The sequence below is a fragment of the Seriola dumerili genome, unplaced genomic scaffold (assembly GCF_002260705.1).
Source record: "Seriola dumerili isolate Sdu_G_001 unplaced genomic scaffold, Sdu_1.0 BDQW01000317.1, whole genome shotgun sequence".
Taxonomy (NCBI): domain Eukaryota; kingdom Metazoa; phylum Chordata; class Actinopteri; order Carangiformes; family Carangidae; genus Seriola; species Seriola dumerili.
The window spans coordinates 94,178-113,379 of NW_019174572.1; the positions used below are offsets into that span (position 1 = coordinate 94,178).

A 19,202-nucleotide genomic window follows, 5' to 3' on the forward strand; every position below is an offset into this window, starting at 1 on the left:
TGAGAACAGAAGCTCCTCATTGAACACTGAAACTCCAGAAAGGATCACTAAGGATCACTTAGAAAGGCCTTAGAACCACGTATACAACCACTAGAATCTCACCAGTGACTGAGAGAACCACCTGAATGACCCCTACAACCTCCTCAGTGACGGTATAATGTTCTACATGATGACTGTAACCACCCGGAGAACTCAAAAACCTCCAGAACCCTTAGTGATGACAACTAGCCCTTAACCCTGTAAAGATGCCATAGAACCCCCTCGTGCTTATGTGTGTTTGTTTATTTATCAGGCTGCCATCGGCTCGAAGGCGTTGGACATGGCGAGGGAGGAGGGGGACGAGGCCTTAATAAAGTTCGGGTTGGATGTGCTAACGTTAGCCGTGTTAGCCATTCTGACCACAGCTCCCATTGGAGCGCTGGGTATCGGACTGGCAGGGCCCCGCCTCCTGGCCCGGCAGGTCAAAGGTCAGTTGTTTCACTGACTGATGTTTAAAATGAGATAAATGATTAGATCATACTGTTAATGGCATTTTTTAAAATCTAAATCTCAGCAGATGAAACAGAAGGTGGAACCACGCCTCCAAGCAGCAACGGGATTGGTCAAGAAAAAGACAACGTGACCCTTGAGAGCAAGCTATGAGGCCTCTGATTGGACAAACTTAAGCACTCCTTATGTACACTCTTTAGATTAAACTGTATGTAGCCTCAAACAATTTATATATATATCGCTGTATGTTTCTTTCATGCTATGACATGCTAATACTAGCTTTTTGCTAGCTACTGTCACTAACCACGTGGTCAACTGTTGTTCTCTGCTGCACGACAGGACGATTAATACGATTGATTTCATTTGATCGTACAATTACAGAACTCCTTTATAACAGTTTAAAGTTAGATACAAGAGTTATATTTAAAGTTATTGTTTATGAAAATTATTCCAAAAGTTTTGAGTAAGTAAAAAACTTGAGATGTTTATGTTATTAGTTTATAAAAAGGTCAAAATTAAGATTTAGTAATTCAACTATTACTATTACCATCCAAATTACAATATGTAATATATAAACAATGATTATCATAATTTACTGTTAATATTAAAACATGGCGATATATGAAGTTAAACATTTGAATTTTGAATTTTGACTCACAGTTTGGACGAGTATTGTTATTTTTATCATTCCTTACATTACATGTTATTTTTCTGGTTTCCATAAAGAAATATGAGATCACATTAAAAATATGAGGACACAGTTTCATCGTGTGTGTTTATTATTGTGCTCGTACAAAACAGTTTTTCCAGGTCGCGTTGCTATGACACTGGATCAGCTGGTGACGAACAGTGTGTCCCTTTGTTTATTTCAGCCACTGAACAACTGAACATAATGATTTACAAGTTTAATTACCTCTAACGACAAACTTCACTGTGATTTCATAATTAAAACTTGGATGTCGTGTATTTACAAATCAGTAGATTCCAGCTCACATTAATGTCTCTGGTAGTTTTCAGGCGTTATCATTGATTAGAAGTTGTTCATGTGGATTGTTTGGAGTTTGGTGACATCAGGAAGTAGCACGGGATCATGGGGGTTGTTGTCTTCGCCACCTCTGCCATCACTGCAGTCGGCCTCTTCAGGTGTTTCCTGTTTCTTTGTTACTGATGTGACCAGTTTGCACATCACACCACAGCGTGCAGCCATTTCCTAGAAACCACAGAGAACGAAAGAAACCGCAGCGGGTTCTATTAGCAGCACCACATGTAGTGTTAGCAGTGTGGAGCACCCATGCTAAGCTAGGTCTGGGTCATATGACTTTAAATCAATAACAGTTATTTCAAACTTAAACCTTGATTATGATTCATTATCGATCACTTTGGCACTTATTGATCTCTCTCTTCATTGAGCCCTGCTCTTCATGTCTCTCTCCATGTGTCTGATGGTCACCACTGATGAGACCCAATCAGGAGGAGAGGTGGTCTCCGAGTCATCGTTTCCAAGGGTTTCCAGACATCAACACAACCCCAGAGTCAGGTGGAGTCAGGTGGAGACAGGTGGAGACAGGTGGAGACAGGTGGAGGCAGGTGGAGTGGAGTCAGGTGGAGTCAGGTGGAGATAGGTGGAGTCAGGTGGAGTCAGGTGAAGACAGGTGGAGACAGGTGGAGTCAGGTGGAGACAGGTGGAGTGGAGTCAGGTGGAGTCAGGTGGAGTCAGGTGGAGACAGGTGGAGACAGGTGGAGTCAGGTGGAGACAGGTGGAGTGGAGTCAGGTGGAGACAGGTGGAGTGGAGTCAGGTGGAGTCAGGTGGAGTCAGGTGGAGACAGGTGGAGACGGGTGGAGTGGAGTCAGGTGGAGACAGGTGGAGTGGAGTCAGGTGGAGTCAGGTGGAGACAGGTGGAGTGGAGTCAGGTGGAGACAGGTGGAGACAGGTGGAGTCAGGTGGAGTGGAGTCACTAAGGACTGTAAAGGTTGACGGACAAAGAGACGTTGAGGACAGAAGCTGTAGCCGGTGATGACCCCTGAGGTCGGAGCCGTGCAGCACCTGACTCACTCACCTGTGTTGTTCAGAGGACGAGCTCCGACACAAACAGGATGTGAGCTGTTCTTCCTGTCTGTTCAGACTCAGCAGCAGATAACAGCGACAAACCTCGACACACTGACGACCAGAAACAGACACGTGCATCCAATAAGTATTGATAAGCATTAATAAATCAATACCTGATCTAAAGGAAACTTAAACTGTGTATTTCTGCTCTGGCACGGCGCCCCTCCCTCTGAACCCTCCCCACAGTTGAAACAGGATGTTGTTGCGTGGAGGCGGTCAGTGTGAAACTTCTGAAGACGCCATGAAGACGACTCTGCTCTTCCTCTGTGAGTACAGACAGCTTCAATTACTCATCAATAATCATATTGATCATCAGAAACACAAGCAACAGATGTACAGATGTTTTTAAACGGAGCTCTGACTCAGATACGTAGATATTTCAAACCTGTTCAACTCTTCAATTATCAAATATTATCGAGGTTATGAAGCTGAAAATCTGATCGAGAGAAAAGTTCATCAACACAAACTGTTGTTGTTTCAGTGTCGATCTGTCTGACGTCTGCCCACAGTCGTGGTGAGTTTCACTGTGTGTGTGTGTGTGTGTGTGTGTGTGTGTGTGTCCATCAGTCTGTTGTGTTGTTTTTCTGTGGATGTTGATATTTAAGTTTCTGCTTCATGAAGCTTAAAGTCTTTGATGGACTCTGGTTTGCACCTGCGGCCCGTCGCCCACCACTTCCTGTCTGACATCTGCTCGCTGCAGAGAGACGCCGTCCTCCCAGCAACAACCACAGCAGACGCTTCAGCACACTGCTCCAACATCTGATCAACAGCAGGGGGAGGGGTCAGGTGATCACGGGGGGGGGTTAGGTGATTACAGAGGGAGGGGGTCAGGTGATCACAGGGGGGAGGGGGGGTTTTTTTCAGGTGATCACGGGGGGGGGTCAGGTGATCACGGGGGGGGGGTTAGTGATCACAGGGGAGGGGTCAGGTGATCAACAGAGGGGAGGTGGGTCAGGTGATCACAGGGGAGGGGTCAGGTGATCACAAGGGGAGGGGGTCGCTGATCACAGGGGAGGGGTCAGGTGATCAACGGAAGGGGAGGGGGTCCAGGTGATCACAGGGGGAAGGGGTCAGGTGATCACAGGGGGAGGGGTCAGCTGATCACAGGGGGAGGGGTCAGCTGATCACAGGGGGAGGGGGTCAGGTGATCACAGGGGGAGGGGTCAGGTGATCACAGAGGGAGGGGTCAGGGTGGATGGATGTGCCAACAAATCATCAGACTGAAACACCTGTGACCTCTGTTCACCCTCTGTTTCCTGGCAACAGTCGAAGCTGTTCTTTTTAACACACCGTCATTCACTAACTAACACAGAGGTTAACTAACCCAAACCACCGTCTGTCCCTAACCACAACCGCAGCGTCGCCACATCATCAGACCATTGTTAAAGACGCAGGACAGCGGTCTGTGGCGTCGACACCGTTAACAGCACAGAAAACAAAGCGCTCTGGCAGCCATTGTTGTTCCACACCACAGACTGAAAACAAAGATGGCCGTCACCTCTGTGACGTCACCCTCAGGTTTGAAGCACACGGCGGGTGGTTCAAAGGTCAGGTGCCAGATTCACAACTAGAACTGTGCACCTGCTTCCTGTCTGTGAACCTGAGTCATGGTGCAACCGGGCCCCTCCACCCCCAGAGGTAGACACGAACAGACGAAGACACGCCCCTTATCACCTGTTGGATGCTTCTGCCTGCGTCACTGCTCATCAGTCAATGGAAAGAATCCAACCAATCAACTAATCAATACATCGCCTCAGTACTTAATGATTTTCACCTTCAGTCTGGAACTGGAGGATTTCTGTTTAAAAACATTTTACAGGGAAAAATCACTGAGTGAATCAAAGTTGATCTTTTTAAAACTTAAGTTTTTTTCTGAGGAAACTGAAATTAAATCAATTTGAAAGACTTTTTAAACCCAGTGTTGGTGCTGTGATGTAACCATCACTGCTCTGTCTCTGTCTGTCTGTCTGTCTGTCTGTCTACATGTCTCTCTCTGTGTCTGCCTCTCTGTCTGTCTGTCTGTCTCTCTCTGTGTCTCTCTCTCTCTCTCTGTCTGTCTGTCTCTCTCTCTGTCTGTCTGTGTCTCTCTCTCAGCCTCCGTCACAGTCGTCCCCAACAGGTCTCAGTACTTTGAGTACGAGGAGATCTCTGTGAGCTGTGAGTCTGGAGAGTGGACGGTGTGGAGATACACAACAAAGAGGTAACAACACACAACACAACACCACAATACAACACCACACCACAACACACCACAACACAACACAAAGAGATTAGTTCACTACAACAGACAATAACATAATACAACACTTCACCTCATTTTTGTGATATTTGAGAAATCAAAGTTTCCACTCATGTACATAGAAACAGGTGGAGACAGGTAGAGACAGGTGGAGACAGGTACAGACAGGTGGAGACAGGTGGAGACAGGTGGAAACAGGTGGAGTCAGGTGGAGTCNACACCACAACACAACACAACACAACACAACACAACACCACCACACCACCACACCACACCACACCACACCACACCACACCACAACACAACCCAACACAACACAACACAACACCACCACACCACCACACCACACCATACCACACCACACCACACCACAACACAACCCAACACAACACAACACAACACCACCACACCACCACACCACACCATACCACACCACACCACACCACAACACAACCCAACACAACACAACACAACACCACCACACCACCACACCACACCATACCACACCACACCACACCACAACACAACCCAACACAACACAACACAACACCACCACACCACCACACCACACCATACCACACCACACCACACCACAACACAACCCAACACAACACAACACAACACCACCACACCACCACACCACACCATACCACACCACACCACACCACAACACAACCCAACACAACACAACACAACACCACCACACCACCACACCACACCATACCACACCACACCACACCACAACACAACCCAACACAACACAACACAACACCACCACACCACCACACCACACCATACCACACCACACCACACCACAACACAACCCAACACAACACAACACAACACCACCACACCACCACACCACACCATACCACACCACACCACACCACAACACAACCCAACACAACACAACACAACACCACCACACCACCACACCACACCATACCACACCACACCACACCACAACACAACCCAACACAACACAACACAACACCACCACACCACCACACCACACCATACCACACCACACCACACCACAACACAACCCAACACAACACAACACAACACCACCACACCACCACACCACACCATACCACACCACACCACACCACAACACAACCCAACACAACACAACACAACACCACCACACCACCACACCACACCATACCACACCACACCACACCACAACACAACCCAACACAACACAACACAACACCACCACACCACCACACCACACCATACCACACCACACCACACCACAACACAACCCAACACAACACAACACAACACCACCACACCACCACACCACACCATACCACACCACACCACACCACAACACAACCCAACACAACACAACACAACACCACCACACCACCACACCACACCATACCACACCACACCACACCACAACACAACCCAACACAACACAACACAACACCACCACACCACCACACCACACCATACCACACCACACCACACCACAACACAACCCAACACAACACAACACAACACCACCACACCACCACACCACACCATACCACACCACACCACACCACAACACAACCCAACACAACACAACACAACACCACCACACCACCACACCACACCATACCACACCACACCACACCACAACCCCACAACACACCACAACACACCCCAACACAACACAAAGAGATTAGTTCACTACAACAGACAATAACATAATACAACACTTCACCTCATTTTTGTGATATTTGAGAAATCAAAGTTTCCACTCATGTACATAGAAACAGGTGGAGGCAGGTAGAGACAGGTGGAGACAGGTGGGCAGAAATGCACCCTGGGCCGTTTCTCTGTTCTAATCATCACAGTTCAAAGAGGAATCAGAGTTAATGATGACTGAAAGCTGAGGACATCAGACATGATCCAACACATCTGGACCAGGTTCTGACTCTGGCCAGATGTTGAATGGATTGAACACATCTGGATGGGTGACGATTCACTCATGGTTATGGATGGAGAATGCAACTGTTACCATGGTGACTGTGGGTTGATTGACGTTTGATATCCTGACACATGTAGATGACGGGTTTACTGGTGTGTTCCCAGTTTGCAGCTGTCCCAGTGTGGGTCGGGCTGGGGCAGCGGCACCTCCTCCACCTGCGACATGAAGACGGTCAAGCTGTCCACCAGCGGCGTGTACTGGTGCCAGTCTAAACGCGGGCGCAGCAGCAACGCCGTCAACATCACCGTCACCGGTAAGAGTCACGACACACTGTCACTGGGTGAACACGTGGAGCGGAGGAAGTGACCGCTCGTGTGTGTGACGACAGGCTCGTCACCACGGTTTCACAGGGAAGCGTTCACCACAACAGGAAGTGTCTCTCTGTACGGTGACTCATCTCCGTGGAAACCAAGACAGGACATGTCACACATGATGAGCAGAACTAAATGAGGAAACAGTCCTGAGCGAGTCTTGGTAACCAGCAGACAGGCTTCAGGTTTTCACTGTTTATGTCCTCGGAGCATTTCCAGGCTTCATCCGGCCGTGGCTCCGGTTTGTACAGTTACCATGGTAACGGCTGTTTACTTGTGGACAACCACAGTGTCCATGTGACTCTGCTCTGCAGGAGATCAGCAGACTGACTCTGCTCAGCCAGTTACCGCTCTGTTGTTCAGGCTCACCTAGCATTAGCATTAGCATTAGCATTAGCATAGCCACCTGGGCCCTCCACATGTTGCCATGGTTTCTCTAGGCTAATTCTCAGAGGACTGTAGATAGGGACAGGTAATGTTAAGATTTTAACGGTACAACTATTATTGATACTGCTTATTGATCCGGTAATTTAACGGTTCTCTTTTCAGTACTTTTTGTTATTTTGAAATAGAAAAAAACAAAAACAAATAAGGAGCATGATTAACATTTTTTGTGACAAAATTACCCAGAACACCTGTGTAACTGCGCATCAACCACCTGTACACCAGATAGCTTCACAGCAACAGCTGTTTTAAACTGAGTTGACAGTCAGAGGGTTTCTACCTGTGCTGAACGTCCCGTCATTATCAGGATGTATTATCAGGATTATTGTATGTTTTGGGAAGTTACAGACAACGCGACGATCAGGCAACAACTTTAAATCGCCCTCTGCGCCATGGAGAGACGTGTCCTGTCAACACAGGTAAACACCCTTAATGAAAGTCTTTGTCTTCCTCCAGATCAGCCAGTGATCCTGCAGAGTCCTGTCCTCCCTGTGACGGAGGGACATGATGTCACTCTGCGCTGTAAAACAAAGACCCCTCCCTCCAACCTCCCGGCTGCTTTCTATAAAGATGACGTCTTGATTGGCTCTGAGCTCACAGGTCACGTGACCATCCGCAATTTTTCCAAGTCTAATGAAGGTGCCTACAAATGTGTGATCAGTGACCACGGAGAGTCTCCACCCAGCTGGCTGCTGCTGAGCGGTAAGGATCATTGTTTCATGTTTTCATACGTATAGAAACTGGGCAGAAGTTCCTCAGGAGGAAGACAAAACTACAATCAGACGGAAAGTTAAATATCTTTCAACCTGCAGAGCATCTGTTGGTTTTTATTCTACAGCTCAACAAGTAATCGCAATATGGTCAAGTGCCGCACCTAAAACACAGGAAGTGCAGGGTTTTTTTGGTTGATAAAGTAAAATGTGTCGTAACAGACAATAAATGAAGAGTTCAGCTACAGACACGCACAGATCAGATGTTTGTCACCAACATCATCATTCTTATATTTTTCCATGTAAGTGAAACATGATCATCACAATGTGATCTCTTTGGATATTGTTCAGATCTCTTTTATTCTAAGTGATTGGGATCTAACTGTTAAAAGACTGGGGTGGTTCGTGTTGCCATGACGATCTGCGTCTCTGTCTGTCCACAGATGACTCTGAGCCGGTCTCTCTCACGCCGTCTCCAGACTCGTCCCAGCTGATCGAGTACGAGAACCTGTCCCTGAGCTGCGGAGCCGACAGCCGCCTCCGCGGCTGGACGGTCAGGAGGTTCACCACCTTCAGCGGCAAGCTGTCCAGCTGTGGAGAGAAGTGGGGGACTCCGACCTCCTCCGGCTGCCACATCCACACGGCCAAGCAGCCCGACAGCGCCGTGTACTGGTGCGAGTCGCCTGCCAGGCAGCGCAGCAACTCCGCCAACATCACGGTGTACGGTAGGCCACACAACACGAGCACACCGAGGGTTTCCGATGATCGGTATCGTTATTTCTTTTAACCGATAAAATCAAATATCTTTGAGTAAACGTGTGACTGTGTGACATTTTAAAAGGGGCGGGGTCAAACATCTTATTGGTGATAATAATAATAATAATAAAGAACATCTTCATGTCACCAGGTGAATCAGTTCACAGGTGAGAACAGAAATCCAGCAGTTAACTCCAGTCAGGCTCTTTACAGTCTGTGATTACAGCTGATAATCAGTAATATTCACTCAGTCATCAGTTTATTAGGAACATTAAACTGATGGAGTCTAATGCAACAGTCCTGCAGTAAATCCTCCTTCATGAAGGTTTTAACCTTCAGTTTGTATTAAAACAGTTTCAGACAGATGTTGATGATCATTGTGGAGGATGTGTGTGGAGCTGTGTGACATTATACAGCTGTTTCTCTTATTTACCTACATTCACTGATAGAAACACCTGGACGCCAGTACCAGGTAACAGGTTTATCCACAACTTCTGCCCAATGGAAAACCAGAGAAGGCGAGTCGAGCTGGTAGAAGTCTGTATCCATGTTGTGTTTTAAGTCTTTTCAGTCTGTTTCAGATAAAGCAGTGATCCTGCAGAGTCCTGTCCTCCCTGTGACGGCGGGAGAAAACGTCACTCTGCACTGTAAAACAAAGACCCCTCCCTCCAACCCCCCAGCTGCTTTCTATAAAGATGGCTCCCTCATCAAAGAGACTACAGGTCACATGACCATCCACCATGTTGACAAGTCTGATGAAGGCCTCTACAGCTGTGACATCAGAGGTCATGGAGAGTCTCCGCCCAGCTGGCTGTTTGTCAGAGGTGAGCTCAGGTGTGAACTCAACTGTCAGAAGTTATTTACATTTCAGATTTTAAGAAAATTTTATTTAACTTCACAAAAATGTGAAAAGCTTTTAGCTGATCAGTGATTTTAATCTGTGAGATCTGCAGCTTGTGAGTTTGTGGCCTGAACACAGAAACACAGTGACATCTAGTGGTGTGAACCATTTACAGCAGCTCAGGTGTCATGTTTAAACCTCATATAAATCTCTCTTTTGATCAATACATGACAGTATATGTGGGTCATGTCCCAGTATACATGCTACAGTCATTATCATTCTTCTTTCTATGGCTGCACGATACGCAAAAAAGAATATATAAATATATGATACTGCTATTATTTTGGCAGATATTGTAATTTCAGTTGGAGTGATGTTTTTACATTTAATTTTCAGTCAAAAAAATTAACACAAAATGTTGATAATGTGATTTTTGTTGGTTTTGTACCAAACAAACATGTTCCTTTACATCTGGAGAACATGATTTGGAGGTCGGGGCGTTTCTGTAACACCATAACACCGTAACACCATAACACCATAACACAGACGTCTGGATGGAGGAAACAGTCAAATCTCCACCTTGTGTTTCACCGATCTGACCTGAGTAAAGGCTTTAACGCCCTTTCACCTTCGATTACATCCATTTTTAAAAACTACAATATTAAATATTTGCTGTTTCCAGCTTCTTTGATATAAAGATTTGATGTTTTTGTTTCTCACACACGATAATAAACTGAATCTCAGACAAACAGGACATTTGTAGATGTGACACTGGAAATTATAATATAATATAATTTTATACACAAATCGATTAATCGGAGAACAATCAATAATGGTGGTTTCTCTTCACTTTCCTCTTACCTGTCGAATCAGAAGCCAACTTCAGCTGCGTCACACAGATCAGTCCGGTTGTTCGTCTGACTCCTCCCCCGCGGATGGAGCTCCTTGGCGGTTGATTAAACAGCCTGAACACGCTACCGGACCGTTAGCACCACTGCTAGCACCGCTGCTAGCACAGGAACTGCTAGCACCGGAACTGCTAGCACCGCTGCTAGCACAGGAACTGTTAGCACCGCTGCTAGCACAGGAACTGTTAGCACCGGACGGAACACGCCGCCCACAGAATCCACATGTCTTAACTGGACAAACTGGCAGCGATTTCTTCCCGGTACTTCACTCCCGCCAGTTCCCGCAAACAGCCACACAAAGGCCATACACACATTTTTATCCCGTTATTTCAAGATAACTAAGCTCGTTATCTCGGGATAAAATATATATGTACACACACACTTCTTCTTTTCATTAAATTTGACCGTGTTTGTTTATTTGTGATTATTCTGGGCTGTTGTTGGATGAAACAAACACTGAACGTGTCACTTTGGGCGTTTCTCAACAGTTCATTCATTTTTAGAAAACACTGATTGTAGATATTACCTGACCAGGTGTGTTTTGTTTTCCCAGACACCCACGGCTCAGCCTCAGGTTCTGAATCAGCCGTGACTATATTGACAGTGATCCGCTACATCGTGGTTTCCTCTCCATACCTGGTCTCCACTGTCCTCATGGTGTCCAAGTATCGACAACGGCCCACAGGTAACACCCTGAATCACTCACCGACCCTCTGATATCTAATGTTACCTCCACAACAGAGAGGTAATTATTAATCAATCAATCAATCAATCAACCCTGTATTATAACATACTTGATTTTAAAAAAAGAAAAACAGTCAACAGTTTCTCCTGGTTAATTTTATACGTTTTGATTACTTAACTCTGCAGAAAGTGCCCTGCCTGTTCCCATGACGACGCCCACACCTGGTGAGGACGATGAGGAATTGGACGAACAGTATGATGATGTCATCGCTAATGTCACCACCGAGCACCGTTTTTAAGCTAAACGCTCTTTTCAGTCTTATTTGCATGACTGTATGTTTTTTTGAAATGCTGTTTAACTTGTGAGATGAGATGTTGTCAGACAGACAGTCAGTCAGTCCACAGTTCATCCCTTTGACTTACCTTCCCTGACGTTGGACTACTTCTTTGTTGGTATTTTGTTTTTTCTGATATTTGTATAAAGTTTTTCTCCTGTCTTTTTCACTGTGTATTGAATATTTAGTTAATAAAGTACAATAACAGTGATGAGTTGTCACAGTGAGCTGTAAAACTTCATATTTATAAAGTCACATTAATGCTGACTTTCGTCTCGTACTGGTGTAATCAGGAGAATCACTCAGGGCATCAACACATCAAGACAGAGAGTGGCACAGACACAATGACCTGAGTTGTGTCCGAGAGCGTTTACATCTGCAGTTTACGTGTGTATCACATGACTCCTCCCTCCCTTCACAGGTTGGGTGTGGTGTTGAGTTGAAGAAAGAAGCCGCTCCACAGTGACAAGTTGTCTCACATCAAGGTCCATTTACTGACTTTGTAAAACATACTGACAGACATTAACCAGTAGAAGAAGAAGATGATGTTTTCTTCAGTAGTGACCGTCTCTGTGTCTCCTCACCTGTCTCCTGCCCTCTGCAGGTAAGCAGTGTGTGAGGAAAGAGAAAGTAGTTCAGCTTGTGGTGAAGTTACTGAGAGCTGCTGGGACTCACAGTCAGACGAGCTGGAGGGAATTCAATGTATTATATGTAATTTGGGCAAAACTAGATAATCCAGGAGAAGGCCTTAAAGAAAAGGATGAATTATATCAACCTGGTGTATCTCCCATAAATGTGGCCCCTGTGCTTTAATGAGTCATACTAACTCCGCTCTCTCCACCTGTCAGAGATTGAGGGAAGAGTGGGAGGTGTTTCTGTTACTTAGTTATTTCACACATTGTGTAAAAGTTTTAAAGAGGACAAGTTATGATTTTCTGAGTTTTCTCTTTCTCTTTCACACACGGTTATTTCTGCAGTTCACACATAATGTGCCTTAACGGGGGAGTGAGGCTCACAGCCTGTCAGTCTGCATTATTATGGATTTGTGATGTTAACCGTGTCACCGCGACCTGTTCATGTTAGTAAGAAGCAGCAGCAAAGATATAAATGCTTAAACGTTTGTCAGTATTGACACGCTATAACCTCGTTAGCTCTGACAAATTATCCATAATTTAACCACTTCATATTTCAGTTACTCTGAGCACAAAAGTATAATTCATTTAGATTTACCTGCATCGTAAACCAGCAGGACGGTGAAGCGCTGGTGACTCCCTACTTTGATCATGAAGTCCAACTGTCTGTTCTTCCATTATTTATACTGCGTTAGTCCATAAAAGTCCAGATTTAAAAAAAGCAATGGGGTTTTTCCTAAAAGTATTTTGCAAGTTAAGAATATTTTCATGTGAAATCTTTGCAGACTGTCAAGCGTCTGTATTCACAGCACTCCTCGGCAAGCTGACCAATCAGAGCACACTGGGCTATGATTGGTCTAATTAGTCTAATCAGAACATTAAAGCATCTAAATCTATTTTAGTCAACACCAAAAATAAAATGATGAACACTAAAAATGTCAATAATAGGTCCTCTTCAACACAAACTGGACATTAGAAACGTCATGGAGCATTTATCTCAGACTGATTTTGTTACAGAATAAAAGTTAACTTTAAGGAACTAAGGTGCAGTGCACACTAACTACTCTCAGTTCCTTTAGATTAACATGGAGAATAAAACTTTCAACAAGATACAAACACAAATCACAAGCACTCCTTCGTTTCTTTAGATTTTTAAGATGAAGAATAAATAAACAGAAAATTGGTGACGTGACATGAACTCCTGAGGCCACAGGAGAATCATTAAGGTCACATCTGATCTGAAATGAAGACAGTAACATGATGACTTTAATAAACATATGTCAGAACTGAAGCACATTGTACACAGGGGACAGTATGAATTTACTTACAGAGCAGCCACTGAAGAGACGTGTTCTTCATTGTGTTGTTTACTGATGTGAGAACAACAATCAAATCAAACCCACCTCCTTCCTGTTTGCTCTGTCGCTCAGTGTGGTTTTCTCTCCAGAATGTGAGGGGTGGGTTTGGTTAGTTGGTTAGATATCTTTACTAATATCAGGCAGTTTATTTAACTATTATGAACACATTATGAGCTCATTATAAACAAATTACTCCTGAGCTAGAATCAATGTTCTGTATTGATTTTTAAATTCTATTTATCCTTTTTAAAGCATTAAATGTCCTTACTCCAAATTACATTACAGGACCAGTATGTTGGATTTAGTGGCATCTAGTGGAGAGGTTGGAGATTGCAACCAACTGAATACCCCTCCCCTCCATTTCCAAGAATGTAGAGCCCCTTTTCCACTGGTCAAAAACCCACTAACACCTGATAACATCAGACTTTTGTCAGGAGTGGAGGGGGGGGACTGATTGATCAACCAACCAATCAGACTGATCGATCAACCAACCAATCAGACTGATCGAATAGACCAATCAAACTGATTAATCAACAGATCGATCACTCAGATTGATCAACAGACCAATCAAACGGATTTATCAGACATCAGAGGAGTTGAATCAGTGGAGCTGCTTCTGTTCCTGATGTCGACTGTTTCATCTTTGAACTGAGTTCTCTCTGTAGAGGAGACAGAAGACAGTGAGACAGAGACAAACAACCAGAGACAAACAACCAGAGACAAAAAACAAGAGACAAACAAGGAGAAACAAACAACGAGAGACAAACAACGAGAGACAAATAACGAGAGACAAACAAGGAGAAACAAACAACGAGAGACAAACAACTATAGACAAACAACGAGAGACAAACAATGAGAGACAAACAAGGAGAAACAAACAACGAGAGACAAATAACAAGAGACAAACAAGGAGAAACAAACAACGAGAGACAAACAACTATAGACAAACAACTATAGACAAACAACCAGAGACAAACAACCAGAGACAAACAAGGAGAAACAATCAACCAGAGATTAACACATAATCAGAGACAAACAACTGGAGACAAATAACCAGAGACAAAAAATCGGAGACAAACAACCAGAGACAAACAAATAACCAGACACAAACAACTGAGGACAAACAACCAGAGACAAACTGGAGACAAACAAATAACCAGAGACAAACAACTAGAGACAAACAACAAGAGACAAACAACCCGAGACAAACAACTGGAGACAAACAAATAACCAGACACAAACAATTGAGGACAAACAACCAGAGACAAACAAATAACCAGAGACAAAGAACTGTACACTAACATCTAGAGACAAACAACAAGAGACAAACAACCCGAGACAAACAACTGGAGACAAACAAATAACCAGAGAATAACAACTAGAGACAAACAACCAGAGACAAACAACTGGAGACAAACAAATAACCAGAGACAAACAACTAGAGACAAACAACTGGAGACAAACAACTGGAGACAAACAAATAACCAGAGACAAACAACTGTACACCAACAACTAGAGACAAACAACCAGAGACAAACAAATAACCAGAGACAAACAACTAGAGACAAACAGCTGGAGACAAACAACCAGAGACAAACAAACAACCAGAGACAAACAACCAGACACAAACAACTAGAGATAAAAAAACAAAACAACCAGAGACAAACAAACAACCAGAGACAAACAACCAGAGACAAACAACCAGAGACAAACAAGGAGAAACAAACAACGAGATACAAACAACTATAGACAAACAACCAGAGACAAACACATAATCAGAGACAAACAACTGGAGACAAATAACCAGAGACAAACAACCAGAGACAAACAATGGAGACAAACAAATAACCAGTGACAAACAACAAGAGACAAACAACCAGAAAATAATAACCAGAGACAAACAACTGGAGACATATAACCAGAGACAAACAACTGGAGACATATAACCAGAGACAAACAACTGGAGACATATAACCAGAGACAAACAACTGGAGACATATAACCAGAGACAAACAACTGGAGACATATAACCAGAGACAAACAACTGGAGACATATAACCAGAGACAAACAACTGGAGACATATAACCAGAGACAAACAACTGGAGACATATAACCAGAGACAAACAACTGGAGACATATAACCAGAGACAAACAACTGGAGACATATAACCAGAGACAAACAACTGGAGACATATAACCAGAGACAAACAATCAGAGAAAAACAAACAAACTAGAGACAAACAACTAGAGACAAATAACCATAGACAAACAAGTAGAGACAAACAACCAGAAAATAATAATCAGAGACAAACAACTAGAGACAAACAACCAGAGACAAACAAATATAGACAAGCAACCAGAGACAAACAAACAACAAGAGAAAAACAACAAGAGATAAACAACCAGGGAAAAACAAACAACCAGAGATAAAAAACTAGTGAAATACAAAAAAGCAGAAACAAACTACTAGAGACAAACAAACAAGGAGAGACATACAACCGGCAACAAATAACCAGAGATAAACAACCGGAGACAAACAAAATACAAAAGACAAAAAAAAAGAAAGGAAAAAAAAACAGAGACGAGACAAACAAGGACAGACAAAGAAACAAAGAGAGACATACAACCAACAACAAATTACAAGACATAAATAACCAGAGAAAAACAAACAACAGACAAAAACCTAGAGACAAAGAAACAAGCAAAGACAAACAACCATTGAAAAACAACCAGAAATATACTGCCAGAAACTAAATCAAAAGTAGAGACAAACAACCAGAGACAAGCAACCTGACACAAACAACTAGAGATAAAAAAACAACAACCAGAGACAAACAAAAAACCAGAGACAAAAAACTAGAGACAAACAACCAGAGACAAACAAGCAGAGAAATACAAACAAACAAACAACCAGAAAAAAAAACTACAGACAAACAAACAGAGATAAACAACCAGAAACAAACAACCACAGACAGACAAACAACAAGAGACAAACAAGCAGAGAAAAACAAACAACCAGAGACAAGCAGAGACGAGACAAACAGAGACAAAAAAAAAACAAAGAGAGACACACAACCAGCAACAAACTACCAGAGATAAACAAGTAGAGACAAACAAACAAACAAGGACAAACAAACACAGAAAAACAAACAAGCAGAGACAAACAACTAGAGACAAAAAACAAACAAAGAAAAACAATCAGGGACAAACAAACAACCAGAGACAAAAAAACAGAGAAAAACAAACAAGCAGAGACAAGCAAACAACCATAGAAAAATAAACAATACTGACCTTTGACCTTGAAAGTCACTGCTGTCCCTCTCAGTAAGTGTCCGTCCTTGTAGACTCTACAGGTGTAGTATCCACTGTCTCTGACTGTGAGGTGTTTCAGGGTCAGACTGAGGTCTCCAGTTCTCAGTGGATCGTCCTTCATCTCTGTTCGGTCTCTGTAAACCTGGTCCTGTTCTTCAGGTCTGTCAGAACCGTTCTGATACACATGGACCTTCCTACTGTCTCTGTCCGTCCACTCCACTCTGACGTATCCAGACAGGTGAGGTGTGGTCTTGAAGGGCAGCTGGACAGACTCCTCCCCCTCCTCCACCTCCACCCTTTGACCTGAGAGGAGAACAAAGCACAACATGAGCTGCACAAACAACAGCAGCAGTTTTTAATCTCTTTATTGAAGGATTACAAAGTTGTAGAGAAACCTGAAGGACAGAACCAGATCAGACCAGAAGGAACAGGGGACACTAATCTAGAAACTAAAAGCAGGTGTTGAAGGTGTTGGAGACCATCAGAGTCTTGATGCTGTTGGGATTGTTTTGTCTCCTCTGTCTTTTCTTTGTCACATTTACACTGATGGATGAAAACTGACCATTAAAGAGAAGAAGAGTTCAAGTCCAAACATGTCTGTTGACAAACAACCAACCAGAGACAAACAACCAACCAGAGACAAACAACTAGAGACAAACAGCCAGAGACAAACAACCAACCAGAGACAAACAACTAGAGACAAACAACCAGAGACAAACAGCCAGAGACAAACAACCAACCAGAGACAAACAACTAGAGACAAACAACCAGAGACAAACAACCAACCAGAGACAAACAACCAGAGACAAAAAGCCAGAGACAAACAGCCAGAGACAAACAACCAACCAGAGACAAACAACTAGAGACAAACAACCAGAGACAAACAAACAACCAGAGACAAACAACCAGAGACAAACAACTAGAGACAAACAACCAGAGACAAACAACTAGAGACAAACAACCAGAGACAAACAACCTACCAGAGACAAACAAATAACCAGAGACAAACAAACAAACAAACAAGAGACAAACAACCAGAGAAAAACAAGCATCCACAAACAACCACAGACAAACAACCAGAGACAAACAAACAAATAACCAGAGACAAACAAACAAACAACCAGAAACAAACAACCAGACACAAACAGCCACAGACAAACAACAAGAGACAAACAACCATAAACAAACAAAAAACAAGAAACAAACAAACAACACTGACCTTTGACCCAGAGATTCACTGCTGTCCCTCTCAGTAAGTCTCCGTCCTTGTAGACTCTACAGGTGTAGTCTCCTGTGTCTATGACTGTGAGGTGTTTCAGGGTCAGACTGAGGTCTCCAGTTCTCAGTGGATCTTCCTTCATCTCTGTTCGGTCTCTGTAAACCTGGTCCTGTTCTTCAGGTCTGTCAGAACCGTTCTGATACACATGGACCTTCCTACTGTCTCTGTCCGTCCACTCCACTCTGACGTCTTCAGACAGGTGAGGTGTGGTCTTGAAGGGCAGCTGGACAGACTCCTCCCCTTCCTTCACCTTCACCTCTTGACCTGAGAGGAGAACAAAGCACAACATGAGCTGCACAGACAGCAGCAGCAGTTTTTAATCTCTTTATTGAAGGATTACAAAGTTGTAGAGAAACCTGAAGGACAGAACCAGATCAGACCAGAAGGAACAGGGGACACTAATCTAGAAACTAAAAGCAGGTGTTGAAGGTGTTGGAGACCATCAGAGTCTTGATGCTGTTGGGATTGTTTTGTCTCCTCTGTCTTTTCTTTGTCACATTTACACTGATGGATGAAAACTGACCATTGAAGAGAAGAAGAGTTCAAGTCCAAACATGTCTGTTGACAAACAACCAACCAGAGACAAACAAACAACCAGAGACAAACAACCAACCAGAGACAAACAACCAACCAGAGACAAACAACTAGAGACAAACAACCAGAGACAAACAACCAGAAACAAACAACCAGAGACAAACAACCAGAGACAAACAACCATAAACAAAGAAACAACAAGAAACAAACAAACAACACTGACCTTTGACCCTGAGACTCACTGCTGTCCCTCTCAGTAAGTCTCCGTCCTTGTAGA

The 19,202-nt window shown here is 43.8% G+C and overlaps 2 protein-coding genes and 1 long non-coding RNA gene across 3 annotated transcripts in view; 2 read left to right on the forward strand and 1 right to left on the reverse strand.

The window, feature by feature from the left end:
• Nucleotides 1-1,250, forward strand: part of LOC111231777 (sodium/hydrogen exchanger 9B2-like) — a 7,202-nt gene extending 5,952 nt beyond the window's left edge. Inside the window, exons 13-14 of the mRNA XM_022759016.1 lie at nt 293-467; nt 557-1,250. Of these exons, the coding sequence (XP_022614737.1) occupies nt 293-467; nt 557-642 (261 nt within the window). The 3' untranslated portion in view covers nt 643-1,250. The remainder of the gene's footprint in view (nt 1-292; nt 468-556) is intronic.
• Nucleotides 1,251-2,835: 1,585 nt separating this feature from the next.
• On the forward strand, nt 2,836-4,752 carry LOC111231778. Its single transcript, XR_002665515.1, has 3 exons — nt 2,836-2,863; nt 3,079-3,111; nt 4,692-4,752. It is a non-coding gene; the product is annotated as an uncharacterized LOC111231778 (long non-coding RNA).
• Nucleotides 4,753-13,634: 8,882 nt separating this feature from the next.
• LOC111231779 (myelin-oligodendrocyte glycoprotein-like) lies at nt 13,635-19,196 on the reverse strand. The gene is made up of 4 exons (XM_022759017.1): nt 19,149-19,196; nt 18,332-18,655; nt 17,092-17,415; nt 13,635-14,458 (listed from the first exon to the last, which is right to left on the reverse strand). Exons 2-4 carry the CDS (start codon nt 18,471-18,473, stop codon nt 14,367-14,369), a joined length of 558 nt encoding a protein of 185 aa, XP_022614738.1. The 5' UTR covers nt 18,474-18,655; nt 19,149-19,196; the 3' UTR covers nt 13,635-14,366.
• Nucleotides 19,197-19,202: the final 6 nt, after the last annotated feature.

Bases quoted from the DNA above. Each gene is read 5' to 3' on its own strand.
- LOC111231779 (XM_022759017.1), bottom strand. From the start codon at position 18,473: ATGAAGGAAGATCCACTGAGAACTGGAGACCTCAGTCTGACCCTGAAA. The intron at 17,416-18,331 runs GTCAGTGTTGTT...TTCTCCTCTCAG, and splicing joins AGTGAATCTCTGGGTCAAAG to GTCAAAGGGTGGAGGTGGAG. The intron at 14,459-17,091 runs GTCAGTATTGTT...TCTCCTCTACAG, and splicing joins AGTGACTTTCAAGGTCAAAG to AGAGAACTCAGTTCAAAGAT.